The 18,737-nt window shown below is 42.5% G+C and overlaps 2 protein-coding genes across 5 annotated transcripts in view; one reads left to right on the forward strand and one right to left on the reverse strand.

Annotated features, from left to right (window-relative positions):
• ARSK (arylsulfatase family member K) overlaps positions 1-8,251 on the reverse strand; it is a 31,603-nt gene extending 23,352 nt beyond the window's left edge. The window contains exons 1-3 of one of the 2 annotated variants that reach the window (XM_075932115.1): positions 7,892-8,074; positions 1,943-2,072; positions 585-744 (exon numbers count right to left, since the gene is read on the reverse strand). In XM_075932115.1, coding sequence (XP_075788230.1) covers positions 585-744; positions 1,943-2,072; positions 7,892-8,074 — 473 coding nt within the window. Of the gene's footprint in view, positions 1-584; positions 745-1,942; positions 2,073-7,891 lie in introns of both variants that reach the window. The other variant, XM_075932116.1, reaches the window with a different exon arrangement.
• A 17-nt stretch (positions 8,252-8,268) lies between these two features.
• The window catches only part of SKIC3 (SKI3 subunit of superkiller complex), an 83,794-nt gene continuing 73,325 nt past the window's right edge, over positions 8,269-18,737 (forward strand). The window contains exons 1-6 of one of the 3 annotated variants that reach the window (XM_075932110.1): positions 8,269-8,325; positions 12,032-12,128; positions 12,863-13,006; positions 15,059-15,150; positions 16,499-16,574; positions 18,177-18,317. In XM_075932110.1, the coding sequence (XP_075788225.1) occupies positions 12,039-12,128; positions 12,863-13,006; positions 15,059-15,150; positions 16,499-16,574; positions 18,177-18,317 (543 nt within the window). In that variant the 5' untranslated portion in view covers positions 8,269-8,325; positions 12,032-12,038. Of the gene's footprint in view, positions 8,463-12,031; positions 12,129-12,862; positions 13,007-15,058; positions 15,151-16,498; positions 16,575-18,176; positions 18,318-18,737 lie in introns of all 3 variants that reach the window. The other 2 variants (XM_075932108.1, XM_075932111.1) reach the window with 2 other exon arrangements.

Raw genomic sequence — 18,737 nt, forward strand, 5'->3', positions numbered from 1 at the left:
CTTAAAGCCCTGGTTTCCCAAGTAAAGCATGAAAATCGTATTTAGTACTCTGTACTACAAAATGTATTTTATTCTAATTTACCATAACAAAATGAAATTGACCTACATACAAACTTGAAAGATAGTTGTGTTTGCCAACTAAAATGAATACATTCATTGCACAAAATGCAGCAAAATTCAGGATATGTGGATAAATTCTGGTGAGAATCCTAATGAAATCAAATTACTTTGGGCTAGCTACCCTGCAACCTTCTTAGGAAGCTGCTTTAAAAATATTATTAAAAATTTAGTTTTATCCTGACTGTATCCACATGGGAAAAATCAGAGATATATAAGTTTCTTAAGCATAATCATTTGTACTTGTGTCATGCATTTGGTGTCTTTGTACCCTGCTTGAGTCAATGTGACTTTTCATGGAAGTAACTGTATTCCGATGCCTAACATTTTGCAGGACCAGAGCCTCCCTACATTTCTAAAAGAATTTATTTAGAAAAATTTCTATAAGCCATGGTCAATCTATAATCTATTCACATTTAATCACATTTATAAATGCTGTGCCAGAGAGGAATCAATCCTTTGCCTACCTCATTGAGTGATGTCCCGAAGTATAATCTAGTTTCCCATATTTCTGAGTGTGGTAGCCATGCTTCTGCATCAGGTCTATCCAGGTTGTATAATTTGGATCTAAACCTTTGAAGTTATTCCAAGATTCTGTTAAATGAGTAAAAAGGCCACTCCACATAGCTGCAAAAAAGCAAGTCAGAAACAAATGCCTGTCAATGCATTTATAAAATAATAATTAGGGCTGTCAAGCAATTAAAAATTAAGGATGATTAATTGTGCTGTGAAACAATAACAGAATACCACCTATTTAAATACTTTTGTATGATTTCTACTTTTTAAAGACATTGGTTTCAATTACAACACAGAACACAAAATAGACAGTGCTCACTTTATTTTTTTTATTACAAATATTTGCATTGTACCAAAAAGAAACAAAAGAAATTGTAGTTTTTCAATTCACCTCATATAAGTACTGCAACACAACTTCTTTATCAGGAAAGTACAACTTACAAATTTAGACTTAGGAACAAAATATAGCTGAACTCAAAAACAAAACAATGGAAAATTTTAGAGCCTACATGTCCACTCAGTCCTACTTCTTGGTTATCCATTCACTCTGGGTATGTCTATACAGAATAACTATTTCAGGATACCTGCGTCTTAACAAACTGCCTGTTATTTCGAAGGTTATTTGAAGGTTCCATGAGGGTTAAGGGATGTTTCAAAATAGTGCATTATTTCAAAATTTAGTGCTGTGTAGATATGCCAAATTTCAAAATAAGCTAATTCGAAATAGAATCGAAATAAAATACGCAATTTGCGTATCTTATTTCGAATTTAAGGGTGCTGTGTAGCCACACACTCCGACAAACAAGTTTGTTTACAATTATGGGAGATAATGCTGCATGACAGATGTTTTAATCGAACCACCAAGTGCATGGTAATGGGTGGTATCTAAGTAACATTAGAGGGTGGCAACTTGACATGCCAGCAGTGATTGTAATTTGTTTGTACCTGTGTATAAAGTTGCATCTTGTAAGGATTATCTTTGTCAAGCATAGGGGGCCGTGATCCCTCTCGCGGACTGACCCGGTCCATTGTCAGGGGTACATATGCCTAGAGGTTCGTTAGAGTCTACTGACAACTATTACTGTACTTTTTATGACAGTAAACCTGGCCTGGTGCCTTCGATCCTTATGGGCTCTTTCAGAGTCTACTGCATTGACTACTTGTGCAAAGTCAACACAGCACACAAGAGGAGCACAGGCACACAGCTGAACAGTTAGCATCGTTCAACAGAGCAAGAGACCTGTCAGGACTTCTGACAGCCACACTTACTACTTCATTTACTAATTGACCATTTTTAATATGGTCTTACCTGCACGAGAAGGACAACATATTGGAGAATTGGTATAGGCATTGAGAAAAACAGTGCCATATTTTTTCATGAGATTTATAAAAGGCAAGATTACAGTCTGATTTCCTGGATAAAATGTCAACCTTCCATCCTGCAATCAAAGAGAAAATAGTTACCATTAAAACTGATAATGGTAACATTTCCTTTAATAATCAGAAAGAAAATATTATGAAAATGAACCAAAGCCCCAGTATGTGACAAATTAACCATTCTAGGAATTACTGAAACATACTTCATCCAGATTCTGGTTATCCAAGAGTAGTACTTAGTTCTGAATTTATAAATTGCAAAGAATAAAATCCTTAGGCAACTACATAGGAGGATAATAGTCAGCACTAATAAAGGGTTATTAAATCTGGCACTTTCCAAAAATGAATTATTCTGGAAAACTCAAACATGATTTCACCCAGCTGTCTAATCTTCATCTTTGGCAAGATGACTAAGAAGCCATCTTCAACAACATTGGAGCTATCTCTATCAATTATACCACCCTTCATCTCAAAACATGTTTCAGATTATAAAATGGCATAGAAACACTTTCAGTCACACTGATAATGGGGATGTTGAACTGAATGGTGATTTATGCTCTTGTCACATCCCAATTGGATTATACACTCTGGCTACGTCTACACTGACCCCTTTTCCGAAAGGGGCATGCTAATTTTAAACTTCGTAATAGGGAAATCCGCGGGGGATTTAAATATCCCCCGCGGGATTTAAATAAAGATGTCCGCCGCTTTTTTCCGGTTTGTAGAATAAAGCCCTATTCCGGAGGATCTCTTATTCCTACTTCGAAGTAGGAATAAGAGATCCTCCAGAATAGGGCTTTATTCCGGAGGATCGGGCCAGTCTAGACGCTCTTTTCCGGCTTTTCTACAAACCGGAAAAAAGCGGCGGACATCTTTATTTAAATCCCGCGGGGGATATTTAAATCCCCCGCGGATTTCCCTATTACGAAGTTTAAAATTAGCATGCCCCTTTCGGAAAAGGGGCCAGTGTAGACATAGCCTCTATGTGTGGCTGCCTTCAGGAGTCTTTGGAAACTTCAACTGGTTCAGAATGTAGCTACTCAAGTTTTAACTTATACTTGTTATACCGAGCACATTATGCCAGTGCTCCAGCAGCTGCACTGGCTTCCAGTATGTATCCAGGCACAATTCAAGGTCTTGGTTATGACTTATAAAGCTCTAAATGGATTGGGACTGGGGTATTTGAAGGACCATCTTCTCCCACACAAGCCCTTCTGGGGATTGAAGTTAGCTCTGCTCTGTGTTCCTACACTTACGGAGATAAGGTTGACATCGATGCAGAGCAGAGCCTTCTCAACCTTTGCCTCTAGGCTATGGAATTCTCTCCCCTGGGACATTCGTCTGGCACCAATGTTGGCACTGTTTCGGTGGCAAGCCAAAGCCACCCTTTTCACTTGCGTGTTTATTGGTGTTTAGGTGTGTGTCTTGAGATGTTTTAACAGGTTTTATGTCCCCCCATTCGGGGTTCTATAGTGTGTGTGTGTGTGTGTGTCTTTTAAATATTTTGTAAGCTGCCTCAAATATTTTGAATAGAGAGGCAAGGTAAAAATATTTTAACTAAATAGTCAAGTGACCACATGTATTCTTATTGCTTACTAAACTATTCTATAGTCCCTGGGGATGGGGTTGGAAACCAGCGCAGTCTGGCCCCATTCCTGACGAGCCCCCTGCCATCCCATGCTGCTTTCTCTGTATCAGAGGCGGCAACACAGGGTGCCAGGTGGGAACTGGTCTGCGGGGGGAGGGGAGGAGGTGGTCTGAGCTCCCTGCAGAGACTGTTATGGGGGTGAAAGGAAAGGGAGGGTGCAGTGAAGCAGCCTCTGTCTGTAGCCGCCTGGGCTGGCCACGGACAGAGACTGGTCTAGCAGCAGCCCCTATATATAGGGGATCCAAGCTCCCCATAGACAGAGGCTGCTTCATCTTGTACGGAGGCAGCAAGGCAGGTTCAGGAAAAGACATGTAGTCAACAAGATTAACCGATAAGCCTAGGCTTATCGGTTAATCACATAGTCGACTACACGTTGACATTAGGGATGTTAAATTTCGAATAACTGACTAATTGAATAGTTGATGCAATTTGCATTGACTAGTCAATTAGTCAGTAGGGCACCTCCACCTTTGAAATGTAGCAAAAGCCCTAGGTGGTTGCTACACTTCAAAGGCAAAAGTGCTGCGGGGAGCACAGGGCAGTCTACCACTGGCCTCATGCTCCTCACGGCATTTCAAAGTGGCAGCACCGTGTGGAGCCCAGAGTCAGCTGGGGACTCCCCCTCTGGCCCCAGTCTCTACACAGCACTGCCACTCTGAAATGCCATGGGGAGCCCAGTGTCCAGTTAATCCCAGGCTCCATGCAGCACTACTGCTTTGAAACACTGCATGCAACCTGGGGACACCCCAGCTGGCCCCAGGCTGCACATAGTGTTTCAAAGCGGCAGTGCTGCATGGAGCCCAGGGTCTGACCCTAGGCTCTATGCAGCACTGCCACTTTTAAGTACTCCCTCCACCCCAACTCCCTTGCTGCCTCTTTCTGATAGACGCAGCAAGTGGGGGAAGCAACTAGTCAACTTGACCATCGACTATCTGATAAGCATTTGCTTATCAGATAGTCGACTAGTTGTTCACATCCTTAGCTGACATCCCTAACTGGTAAATGATCTCTTGCCACAAATATCAGAGGGGTAGCCGTGTTAGTCTGAATCTGCAAAAGCGGTGAGGAGTCCTGTTGCACGTTATAGACTAACCAAAGTGTTGGGAGTATAAGCTTTCATGGGCAAAGATCCACTTCGTGTATGCATCTGACGAAGTGGGTCTTTGCCCACGAAAGCTTATGCTCCAACACTTTGGTTAGTTTATAAGGTGCCACAGGACTCCTCACCGCTTTTGCCACAAATAGTGGGCAGTCATCTCAGCTGTTCAATCTGTCAACATCATTTGACAGTACTGAGTTCCTTAAGAGATCTGAAGCTTCAGAGGGGTAGCTGTGTTAGTCTTTAACTGGAAAAACTTAAAAAACAGCTAATAATCTTGCAGCACCTTAAAGACTAACAAAACATGTAGATGGTTTCATGAGCTTTTGTGGGCACAACCCACTTCTTCAGATAAATGGAATTAATAAAGGTCCAGTTGCAAAATAAATAGGGGATGGGGGGCGGGGGAAGGAAAAAGGGAGAAAGCAATGAGAGTATTCATGCCACATGAAGCTGATAGAGAAGATGCAAATTGTTCTTAAATACCCATTGGTTGGTGTTTTTTAAGTCATTAGGATGTGGAATGTAGTGTGCTAGCCAGGTAATGTCTTTATTCGTACCTTTGTGATGGGTCCCAAACCTGCAAATGGAGTTAAGTTCCAAGGCTTCTCTGTGTATTTGGCTTGTGGAATTGGCCTGACATAACATGGTAACTTTGAGATCCATTAATGAGTACTCCGGCAAGTTAAAATGTTCTCCAACAGGTTTCTGAGAGTTGCCTTTTTGGATCTGGTACAGGTGGTTGGAGTCAGTCGGCGCTGCCTTCAATCTTTCTTCCCAGATATAGTTGAGTCATGATAGGCAGCTGCTCCTCCCTCTTTACTGCACTCATCTAAGGAGAACTAAATGGATCAATCGTATTCCTATCTTATTTCAACATATACAGCCGCTCCCTGAATTATGAGCAAGTTACGGACCAACACTTGGTCCATAACTCGAAGTGTTTGTAACTTGGATCCCATAGAGTTACATGGCGACCGCGCTGTTCATAAGCACGGACTGCCGTTCATAACTCGGATCCGCATTTATGACTGCTTTGGTCATAAGTGTGGATGGTCGTAAGTGGAGGTGGTCGTAACTCGGGGAGCGGCTGTATACTAACCTCCAAAGGGAGAATGTGAGATACTCTGAAATTCAGTACTTGAATATGCAGATGATACGCAGTCCTACAACTCTTTCACATCTAATGTAGAAAGCATCATCCCCCCCTCTTGCCTGGTGCCTAAATCAGACAAGGACCTGAATGAAGAAAGCTGGCTACAACTAAGCCAGGGTTAAAAAAAAGTTTCATTATTAGGAAAAACATTTCAAATTCTGCCTAAACTTCTAACATTTCTTTTAAGAGGAAAAATAAACATTGCCTCTAGTCATCAAGAATACACTCAGTCTTGCATCTTCACTGCTACTTGATTGGTAAAATGCATTGAGTTTGTCCACAGCAGTGTTGCTTACTGTACCCAAGAAGGAAAGTGAAGGCCATAAGTAAGGAAAGTGAAGGCCACTTGGTCCCACATGGACTAGCCAAAGCACTAATTAACAGAGTGAGAAACACTTAATAGTCTTAAAGCTTTGTATGCTAAAGTGATGCATTTCCACTGCCAAATTCAGTTAAGGTCTTGGTTTTGATTGTTAAAATTCTTGATAGTCTATGTTCTGATTATTGCACGGATTGGTTCTTTTCTTGTGGCCTATCCTGACATGTTCATTAGAGTTTCTGGAACAAATCATGATGAAGAAACAAAACACTGGCTTTTCCTCCTTTCCTATGAGAGTAAGGCCAGTGCATTGGAGGGTGTTTCAGTATGTCTGCATGCAGGGGCAGATGAGAGTGCTGCGGTACCCAGGGCACCGAAATTTCGCGGGGCCCCTCCTTTGACACGGCGCATGCGCGGGGCCTCAGGAAGCGTGGGGCTCGGGGCAGTCGCCCCGCTCGCCCTGCCCTAAATCCGCTGCTGTCTGCATGCATGCATGGCCATAACCTTCACCCATGCCTCATATCAGCCCATCCAAGTCACGGGAAGAGTAGTAGCAGTTCCACTTGCAGCTTCCCCACTTTCACTGCAACTTGCAATGGTGCCCAAAACAGTATTCTGCAGTTTAAATGGCCTTTCGCTTTATTAATCTATTTAACAACTTTTATCAATAATATTGGTTTATATCTTAAAACCAAACCTACTTTCTCCCCTACTCAACCCCCCCCCAAGCCCCAAACTTCAACTGAATTAAACCCCTCTCTTTGTGCACATAGCGGCTACGTCTACACTGGCCCCTTTTCCGGAAGGGGCATGTAAATTTCACCAGTCGTCGTAGGGAAATCCACGGGGGATTTAAATATCCCCCGCGGCATTTAAATAAAAATGTCCGCCGCTTTTTTCCGGCTTTTAAAAAAGCCGGAAAAGAGCGTCTAGACTGGCCCCGATCCTCCGGAAAAAGTGCCCTTTTCCGGAGGGTCTTATTCTTACTTCAAAGTAATTCTTACTTATTCAAAGTAAGAATAAGAGCCTCCGGAAAAGGGCACTTTTTCCGGAGGATCGGGGCCAGTCTAGACGCTCTTTTCCGGCTTTTTTAAAAGCCGGAAAAAAGCGGCGGACATTTTTATTTAAATGCCGCGGGGGATATTTAAATCCCCCGCGGATTTCCCTACGACGACTGGTGAAATTTACATGCCCCTTCCGGAAAAGGGGCCAGTGTAGATGTAGCCGTTATGTTTGTATTGCAGCATTCACAATAAGGATCCTCATTTGAGCTTCTGGGCAATGGTGGGGCACGCCAAAAAGTGAACGTGTCTCCTATTGGATAGTTTTGCAGTGATGATGCAGCTGGAAGGCTCACAGGGGTACCCTCTTTTTTCTGGGACTGTGGTGCTTGCTTGGGCAAGGTAGTCTGGCAAGCCCTGACTATGGCCCATTAACAGCTCCCAACACGGTTTTCAGAGCCTGTGAAACGCCATCTCAACATCAGATCAATGCGATTTAACACCCAGGCACCCGCAGCTCATGTTGCACAAGTACCTCTGAGGTGCAGGTGACACCCCAAGCTCCTCGCACCCCGCCCACAGGCGGCACAGGGCGAGTGCTTGGTGGAACCTGCCTCACACGTGAGCGGAGACGCGGGGAGCACTGGGGGATACTTACAAAGGCATCGCACATCACCAGCACCACATTGAGCGCCCCCTGGCGGCGGCCAGCGGTGAAGCGTCCCCGGGCCACGGGACCCGCCTGCGCCCCTTCCCAGCGGCTGGAAGCCGCCAGCAGCAGCAGCAGCAGCAGCGCCAGGGCCGCGAGCCCCCGGGCCCCTTCTCCGCACCGCCCCCGCATCCGCACCTCGCGCGCGGGATACCCGCGTTCCACAGGCCGCCGCAGGCTGCATCCATAGAGGGAGGGCTGGGCTGAGTCCCGTGGCAGCCCCGCCCCGCGAGCAGAACAAACTACAGCGCCCATGAGGCCTCGCGGGAGCGGGCCACGACGAACCACATCTCCCATGATGCCTCGGAGGCCAGGTGGCCGGGGGCGGGGCGAGTAGAGGGGCTGGACTACGACTCCCATCTTGCCCCAGGAGCGGGAGGACGGTAAGATGGTGGGGCCCCGCTGCGTGGCCTCAATGGCCCAGACGCGAGAAGGGTAGTAACCGAGTCAGTGCGCCTGCGCGGCCGAGCCGGGGTGCGGGGAGTTGGCGGCTGTTAACTGAGGCAGGAGGCGGAGGCAGGTGAAGCGCCCAGTGGTCGCGAGTGCGGGCGCAGGGGGCGGTGCTGCTAGCGGCTCCAAAGGGCCTTTGCTTGGCCCCGGCTGGCTGGGCGGCCCAGCGCACCGCTGCTAAGCCTGGGCGGGTGGGCTCGGTGTGCGGAGGGGGCGGCGGGGCGAGGAGCTGGCGCGCGCTGCTGGGTGGGAGGCGGAGGGCCCCTGCCCCCCCACCCCCCCCCCCGTGGGCGACAGCTGCTAGTGAGGCCCTGTGCGCTAACTAGCAAGTTACTGGCCGGCCTGGCGGAGGCACAGAAGTCCCGGCTCCCAGGGAAGGAGAAACACCCCAGGGAGTAGGATGGGGGGCTGGAGGGTCTTGATCCACAGAGGAGGGATTAGATCCCCCCCCCCCCCCCGCCACACACACACAGGAGTAGGGCGAGAGCCCAGATCTACAGCCTTGCTGGGCTGATGCTACAGTGCGGATGTGCCTGGAGAGCTCGGAGACCCTCCCAGCTTGCTGGGTTAACAGCCCAAGCAGGGATGTCTGCATTCTCCTTTTTTGCTGCCCTACAGTCCTGAATATATAGAGTTTAGGGTTACCGTATTTGAACTTTCATAAAAGAGGACACTCCTGAGAGGGAGTGTATCTGTATCAGTATCTACCCACTTCATGTTGCATTAACATATATACTGTATAACACATTAATACAATGTGAGTTGGTGATACTGATATAGATGCACTCCCTCTCAGGAGTGTCCTCTTTTTTGAAAGTTCACATATGATAACCCTAGTTGAGTTGCCCACCCTTCTGCCAGACACACATCTTTGTATTGAGTGTTTTAACTCCTGATATTTAGGCATCTTGCAGCCCAGTGGGATTGTTAAACCCTGAGTTAGGTGCCCAGTCTCCATATACAATGCACAGGGTGAGTTAGGCTCCAAAGAAAATAATTTACAAAAAAACAGCAAGTCAAACAGGGAGCTGTCCAACCTAGTAGTAGGCAATGCCAAGGAAGGTGTGGAGTCTAAGCTTATCTTTCAGAGTTAGGTGCCAGAGTGTCTCAAGGCTGGAGAGAGAGAGGGCCTCTCTCTACAGGGAGTTACAGATTTGAGCCAGGATCCTCTCCTGAGTGAGGCACCAAAGGTCACATTAGGCATCTTTTTCATGAAAAACTGAAGAGACACCATTATATCAGTAGACCGTGATCAGGATAAGAAAAGGGGTAAACAGTGAGGTGGCAAAATTTGCAGCTGATACCAAACTGCTCAAGATAGTTAAGACCAAAGCAGACTGTGCAGAGCTTCAAAAAGATCTCACCAAACTAAGTGATTGGGCAACAAAATGGCAAATGAAATTTAATGTTGATAAATGTAAAGAAATGCACACTGGAAAAAATAATCCCAGCTATACGTATAATATGGTGGGGACTAATATGGCTACAACTACTCAAGAGCGAGATCTTGGAGTCATTGTGGATAGTTCTCTGAAGACATCCACACAGTATGCAGCAGCAGTCAAAAAAGCAAACAGGATGTTAGGAATCATTAAAAAGGGATAGAGAAGAAGACAGAAAATATCTTATTGCCTCTTTATAAAATCATGGTTCGGCCACATCTTGAATACTGCCTACAGATGTGGTCGCCTCATCTCAAAAACAATATACAGTAAAATTCTAATAATCTGGCACCTTTAGGACCCAGGGAGTGCCGGATTATAAAATATGCTGGACTATCGGAAGGGGGGGCTGCGAGAGATCTGGGGTGGAGTGGGGGGGGGGGATGCACCCCTTGGCTCTGCGGGACCAACCCGGCAGCACCCCAGCTGCTCTGCCCCAGATTTCCCCAAGTTAGCCACTGGTCAGTTTCAGCAGCGGCTGAATGGGGGAAGCCGGGGACAGAGCAGCTCCAATTGTCCGGCTGCCTGGAGCACTTTTGGGTTCCAGATGGTGCCGGACCAGCAGGAGTGCCGGACCATTGGATGCCGGACCACTGGACTTTTACTGTATTGGCATTGGAAAAGGTTCAGAAAAGGGCAACAAAATTGATTAGGGGTTTGGAATGGGTCCCATATGAAGAGAGATTAAAAAGACTGGGATTTTTTAGTTTAGATAAGCGGAGACCAAGGGGGGATATGATAGAGGTCTATAAAATCATGACTGATGTGTAAAAAGTGAATAAGGAAAAGTTCTTTACTTATTTCCACAATATAAGAACTAAGGGTCACCAAATGAAATTAATAGGTAGCAGGTTCAAACCAAACAAGATGAAGTTTTTCTTCACTCAGCACACAGTCAACCTGTGGAACTCCTTTCCCAGAGGATGTGATGAAGGCTAGGACATTAACGGGGTTTAAAAAAGAGCTAGATAGATTCATGGAGGTTATGTCCATCAATGGCTATTAGCTAGGATGGGTCAGAATGGTGTCCCTAGGCTCTGTGTGGAAATGGGTGATAGGGGAGGGATCATGTGAGGATTACCTGTGGTGTTCCCTTCCTCTGGGGCATCTGATATTGGCCACTGTCGGCAGACAGGATACTGGGCTAGATGGACCGTTGGTCTTACTCAGTATGGCCGTTCTTATGTTAGAATACTGATTTGGGATGTTGGGAGACCCATTTTAAAATCTCTGCTCAGCAACCGGGACTTAAACTTGGTTCCTCCATATCCCAGGGAGTAACTTAACCGCCAAACTACATAGTGATCCAGTACACTGTTTCTTTTTCTACTAATTCAGAGCTAGTTCCTCTTGCACTAGATATCACCTTCCAATCACATTCCCCATCCTGGCAATAATGATCATTGCATTTGAACCACATACACTTTCTAAAGCAGGTGTTACAGTGTGAGTATATAATGTGTGCATCAGATTGATGTATATTGAAATATATATGTATGTGCTCTAAATGATACCATGTGTAAACTTCAAAGTCTGTTGCTAACTTTAATTGTTTACATTTTCTTACAAAAACAAACCTGAATATTTCCTTCATTTCTGCACAAACTCTTCCAAACTTATGAAGTGATTTTTTCCCCTTATTAGCATTACTTTGGAAGTGGAATTTTAAGTTGCTTGTTGATATTGGTAGAATGTTATGGCTAAAAGGTGTTGAAGAAAACTTTCAAATATGAATGACAGAAACATGTAAACCTACATATTATTGAAACCATATAATGTGCCCTAATTGTCAAGAAAAAAAAATCATCTCTGGGATGAGAAGTAGCTTTTAGTATTTCAAAGTGATGGCCTGGCTTAGATCCAGCACAGCATTTAAGGATGCGTATAAATTTGAGTACATGATTATTCTCAGTAATTTCAGTGGGACTATTAACATACTAAAAATGATGCATGGGATTGGGATTCAAAGGTATACTATCACATATATGTTTATATATATGTGCACTGCTTTTCTGTCTATACTGGTTTGATAGCTACTTGGAGTAGGGATTTTGCCTTACACTTGTAGAGCAGCAAATATACATTTGCTCAAATGTTTTCTTGGCATATTACAATGCAATATAAGCAGAATGCATTGTACAATATTTGATATAAATGTCTTTTCTTTAAGTTTAATTTTTTGTCTTTTGACTTACAGAGTAATAATGTCAAATAAGGAGGTGAAGGCAGCATTAAAAAGTGCCAGAGATGCAATAAGAAATAAAGAATACAAAGAAGCCTTAAAACATTGCAAGGTAATTTATTCTTCCATTTGTATAAAAATTGTGCATCTATGTACAAATTCCTATCTATTTCCTGTGCACTAGATCCATACTCTACACTTCCTGTAGTAATGTACATACTCATTTTACGTACTCAGTAATGTACACGCTCATTTTAGCAGTGTTCACAGTGAATAATTTGCTTTGGGATAATCAATAAAGTCTTTGTGGAAGAATCCTTCCTTTCTTGAGTAAAGATGAAGTTTACCAGAGTCAGAAAAAGGCCACCCTTTCAGTTCACACACTGAATCTTATTGCTAGACAACAGATATTGTGGTTTGGTGTGATGTTGATTTTAGTAGTTGCCCATATTAGTGTGTCCAGAAATGGTGATCAGATTTCTTCCGCATATGCTTAAATCCAAAGAAGAGGGCAGCAATCCTCAGGTGACTATGACAAAAGTCTATTTTTACCACAGAATTTAGAGTGATCCTGTATCACTAGGATTATTCAGATGCAGTTTCTTCTTGCTAGGGAAAGATACCAATTAGAACATGAACCTTTTATTAATGCTCTAATTTATGTTATCACTATGCAGAAAGCAACATCTTGTTAAATAGATATCTAATAAATAAAATTCATGTGTACCAGGCTAGTATTTTCAGGAGCTTTTCTTCTAGAAAGTAAGAAAAATGATTAATTGAACTCAGTAGTTGAGTCTATAACACACATTTAGTACAAATTCATTTTAACTTTTATATTTTTAGGCAGTGCTGAAACACGAGAAAAATAACTACAATGCCTGGGTGTTTATTGGCCTGGCAGCTGCAGAGTTAGAGCAGCCTGATCAGGCCCAAAGTGCTTACAAAAAAGCTGCTGAACTTGAACCTGGACAGCTATTGGCATGGCAGGTATGTATTTGACTCTAGTTCCATTTTACCATTACTAATAAATGAGCTACTGCAGCAATGGGCAGCCAAGGCTAGTGAGTGGGCCGCAGGAGTGGCCCTCCTTCATTTCAGTGGGCTGCAGGATTGAAATCGGGCACGTGCATTAATTGTGACCAGCATGCACCTCACGCATTCCCTTGCTTTTTAAATGTGTGTCACTTCTCATTTTTTCAGGTGTACTCAACTTACCTCTCCGTGCAGGCCCCACCCCTGCTCCACCCCTGGCCTCTTCTGTGCCTCCTCCCCTGAGTGCACTTTGTCGCTTATTCCCCTCCTTCCCATCACTTTCGGAGTGCAGTAAACTGGCTGATTTGTGCTCTGTTCCTGCTACTTCACCTCGGGTACGTCTAGACTACATGCTTCTGTCGCCAGAGGCATGTAGATTAGGCTACCAGACATAGGAAAATGAAGCGGCGATTTAAATAATCGCCGCTTCATTTAAATTTACATGGCTGCCGCGCTGAGCCGACAAACAGCTGATCAGCTGTTTGTCGGCTCAGTGCAATAGTCTGGACGCGCGGGTGTGAGCTTTTGTTCTGATGTAAATTGCATACAGTATAAGAACATAGGAAGGGCCATATTGTGTCAAACCTGTAATCTGTCTAGCCCAGTAGCCTGTCTTTTGACGGTGACTAGTGCTAGATGCTTCAGAAGATATGAACAGAACACAACAATTATTGAGTTATCCATCCAATGTTATGCAGATCCAGCTTCTTGCTGTCAGTGGCTTGAGGCTCCTGAAGCATGGGGTTGTGACCATCTTGGCTAATAGCCATTGATTAACCTATTCACTATGGTCTGTTTTGAACCCAGTTATATTTATGGCTTTCACAGCATCCTTGGCAACTAGTTCCAGAGGATGTGCATGCATTGTGTGAAGAAGTACATCCATATTCATGATATCCCTTTTTGACCCCAGCAATTATTCAAAGTTTGGTGTCCAAGGGATGTGCCAGTTAGGAGAAATTGGTGATAGGAATTTCTCTAATGCAGTTTTGTTTATTTACCAAGAAAGTGACTCTGAACATGGAAGAAATTAGATAGCAGGAAGCAGTTCTTTTGCTCAAAGCGCCAACTGCGCGCTTATCAGCTTGCACCCTGATCCAAAAACCTCTCTTCAGGTTTCTGTAGGTTTTGTTGAATTTAGTAATCATGTAACTGCAATAATTCTTGGTGGTTACATGATTATTCAGTGGCTCCCGGTAGTAGGGCCAGCAGCCAGTATGCTTCCAGCCCCACCCCCAGAGAGCCCCCTGCCACCTTACACTGCTGCTTCTGATTTAAAGGCAGTAGCATGGGGTGGCAGGTGGGAGCCAGTTTTTAAACCAGTTCCCTGCACGGGCCAGCTCCTGCCTGCTACCCTGCTTTGCTGCCTCTGTGTCGGAGGCAGCAGCACTGAGATGCAGATAACTCCCCTGCATGCTGTTCATTTAAAACTTGGACCAACAGGCTGGGACTGAGCCAGACTGCCAGTCCAAGTTTTAAATGAACAGCACACAGGGAAGGGGAGGTTGTTGTGGTTAACTGGGACCTATAAACAATATCTTATCAGTTAGACGGTTATCCAGCTAGCTGCTAACATCCCTAGTTTCTTTCTGGGGCAATTACTGCTTTCATCTGCTTTTCTCAGGCTGACTGTCTCTGCTCTACATATTCTGCATTTCTCACCCTTCATAAAAAATAGTGCTAAGCAACTTTGCCCTGAAAGTCTGAGAACTCTTTTTTGTCTTTGATGGAGACTTTGTGATTAACATATCCTGACAGTTTTGTTAATTGAAGAATTCATTCACACCAAATCTCAAATACTTTTCTGATTTAAGCAATCACCAGTATCTCTCAGCATAACATTATATTCTGATCCTGCTTTGAGGTATGAGCTGAGAGTTCCTGGCACCTGTAGAGAGTCCCACTGTAGGCACTGGATTCCTTCTAGGCACAGCCAAGCCTGCATGTCTTAAAATGATTTTGAAAATATCCTATGTGAAATCTAACATACATTTTACTTCTGTTTAGGGATTAGCAAATTTGTATGAAAAATCTAACCAAACAGGTGTTAAAGAAAACTTGTCCAATGTTTACCAAAAGCTCTTGGAACTCTATGAAAGGTAAAGAATATTTTAAGATTAAATTATGAAACTGCAATGTGTTATCTTATAATTTCAGTTGCACTGGAAAAAGTCATAGGAATATAGGAATGGCCGTATTGAGTCAGACAAAAGGTCCACCTAGCCCAGTATCCTGTCTTCCAACAGTGTCCAGTGCCAGGTGCTCCGATTTTAATGCTGTGTCTGATACACATGATAATGCGTTAGAGCAGTATTTCTCAACCAGTGGTACGAGTACCTCTAGAAGTACTCAAGAGAAGTCGGGGGGGGGGGGGGAGGTACTTTAATACAACTGAAATTTGGAGAAAACTGAATTTTTATATTAATTTTTACAGCACTTTATTATTTTTGTACTTTTTACACCCAAAAATTTCATCACCTGCCCAGCTACGATTAAGTTGTTTAAACAAATGTATTGCAATGGTAGAAAAAAATTGTCTGGAAACTATAGGTACTGGGGGTATACTTCTAATTTTTTTGTGTGTGTGAGAAAAGGGGTACTTTATAAAAAAAAAAAAAGGTTGAGAAACACTGTGTTAGAGTAATTAATTCTAATACTCATGTTGTATAGGTTAGGCCTTGTCATCCCTAGTGATTTTCTATTGTGTAAACTTGAGGTAGAGATAAATGATCACTTTCCTATTGTATTTTTATCAGAAAAATATTTTGGAATAAATATTATCAAAGCTCTTTGTATCGTTTTGTCATGACTGTATCCATTGGCTTACTGTGTTGCATAGATGGTTGAACTTCATAAATACTTTAGCTCTGTTGATGGTTAACATAAATCTCGTGTCTATTCAGTTTTCCTGATTATATGGAATTTCATTTTTCATTGCAGTTATTGTTCTGAAGAAAGTTAGCTCTGGTTGTATGTGACCAGTTTCCACAATTGAGTATAGTGTTTTTTGCTTTGTTTTTGTATTTTGATTTTTGCTAATGGACATTGTTAACTTTTAAATCCCCCATCTTTTCAAACATTTTTAATTACTTTTGTTACAAATAACATCTAAGATACCTATACTTGAAAGATTAGCAGAAATACTTTTGTTTCAGTTTGTTTTCTTTGTGCATTTGATAGCAACTAGGATAATCTGACTGTATGTCATCTGTGTAGGTTTTTCATACAGCAACTGCTAGGAAAAAAGCATTCTAAAAAACTTCACAACAATCGTATTGGGACTTGGAGACACAGAGAGAATCTGCAGCAACTTCTAACTCTCATTTGAATAAGGAAAAAAAAACTTTGGCTAGATTTTAAGTTGGCAGTGTCTCTTGAAGAATACATTTCTCCATACTTGTTAGAAAACAGACATGACCTTTTTTGTTTTTTCCTTTCTTCTTTTAGTACTGACAAGCAGAAATGGTGCGAAATATGTAGGAAACTTGTGGAACTCTATCAGCAAGAAAAAAAACACCTCGAGGTTAGTTACTGATTTGTCTTATCTTTTCTTATGCAAATTATTCTTTATTTTTCTTGTAATAAGAACTCAGGTCTCTTCATTATGCACAGCTGTTCTACCAGCATTTACCACTAAATTTAGAGGCAGTCTGTTGAATTGATGTATTTTAACATCAACCCCCCCCTAGAAATGGTTAGTTTACCTTTTATTAAAATAAAGTTGCAATCATTTTGTTCAGTACAGTATTGAGAAAGTCACCATGTTGATATGTTATCTCATATAAACAAATTGCATTAAAATGTTAGTTTCTGGTTGCAGTCAATCTTTTGAATATTTTTCAGTTTTATGTTTAACTCAAGGACTCAGAAGTTAGGAAATGCCAGATCAAAGAAAGCCTGTGTAATCTTAATTCTGCCCTCTTGTGTGTATGAAGTTGTAGTACAGTTTGTAATTAAATGATCAGATACTATTGATTATTTTGATTCCCCTAAAGTTGAGAGCTTTTAATGTTAATTTCACAACAAAAATTCTAAGTCCAGGATTATTATTATTTTGTTATAATCTCTGGATAGCCAGAATATGCCAAAGGAAATTTTGTTTTCAATGAAAGCCAAGGCAGAAAAGCTTTCAAACCTTCAAAAACCTAGATACATAACACATCTTCCATACTTTGTTCAGTAGTAGGAGGGATTGAACTTGGGCTGTCAGATCTAAACCATGAGCCTCTGCTGTGTGGACCAGAAAATCCAGTTCTGGTATCTCAGAGCCAGTACTATACTCATAAATTGAGCTTCTTCTATGTGGTCCAGTTACTAGACAGGGGGGGGGGGGGGAGAGAGAGAGAGCCACACTGTTGTTGTTTGATATTTTCTTTTTTTCACTTGTGTGAATAGTCTCAAATTTTAATAGGTATTCTATTCTCCATCAGACTATAATCCTGAGTTGCTTCACTGCTGGAAAAGAAAATATTGTTTGGAGTGTTATTTCCTTCCTTCCTACCTACCTACCTTCCTACCTACCTAAAGTGATCATCAGAAGTATGGTTTACGACCATTACTTTCTGTCATGTACTTCATTTAATTAGTTACCTTACATAGTTCATATAAGTAAAACATGTAGGCACAGATACAAAATTGGTATCCACATCTACAACTGCAAAAATGATCTGCGGATATCTGTGCATATAAAGTGGATATCTACATATTTACAGTGCTCCTCGTGTAGTGTAGCTTGCTTCTGTCAGACCTATCATTAATGCAGTTTCCTCTGTTATTGATTTAGTTTTTCAAGGAACACTTGAAAGGTTTCTTTAAAGCAATATTCTGTTATACAAGATTAAGTGAGCAATCACAGACCATCAGTTACCTCTAGTACTAAACTGCTTAAATACCACTAATTCTGTTAACTGTACTAAATAGCACTGTGAAGTAATTTGTCCAACCCTCACTCATTAGCCCTGTCCTCTTGGCACTCTTGCTAAGTATTAATTCTGTTTTCCAGCCACTTAAATTGGGAAATTGTAAATCTCAATGGCAAGAAATTAAAATAAATTGGAGCAATCACACTGGGTGTCAGATTTTTTAAAGTGTTACAGAATGATTCATTTATTTTTCCTGTTGACAGGTGGCTCGCACATGGCACAAAATGATAAAGAAAAAGCAGGAGGAAGGTGCAGATAATGCTGAGCTCCACCAGCTATGGAAGAGGCTGATCCAATTACTGCCAGACAGTACACAGAATCAAGATAATGAGACACAGCAGTTGGTAATATTTCTTCCTCCTACTCAAATCATAGAAATGTAGGACTTGGAGGGTCAGTTAGTCTATCCCCCACATCATGTTGGTGTACGACCAAGTATCTCCAGAGCATCCCTGACAAATGTTTGTCTAACATGTTCTTAAACATCTCCAATGATGCGTTTCCCCAAGATCCCTATTCCAGTGTTTAACCACCCTGACAGGAAATTTTTCCTAATATTTAATCTGTCTCCCTTGCTAAAAATTAATCAGATTACTTTTTGTCCTACCTTCAATTAACATTGAGAATAATTGATCGCTGTCCTCTTTATAACAGACTTTAACATATTTGAAGACTTTTATCAGGTCCCCCTTCAGTCATCTTTTTCTAATGACTAAGCATGTCTGTTTTTTAAAATTTTTCCTCATGGGCAAGGTTTTCTAAGT

This window comes from Pelodiscus sinensis, chromosome 6, assembly GCF_049634645.1.
Source record: "Pelodiscus sinensis isolate JC-2024 chromosome 6, ASM4963464v1, whole genome shotgun sequence".
Classification (NCBI taxonomy): Eukaryota; Metazoa; Chordata; order Testudines; family Trionychidae; genus Pelodiscus; species Pelodiscus sinensis.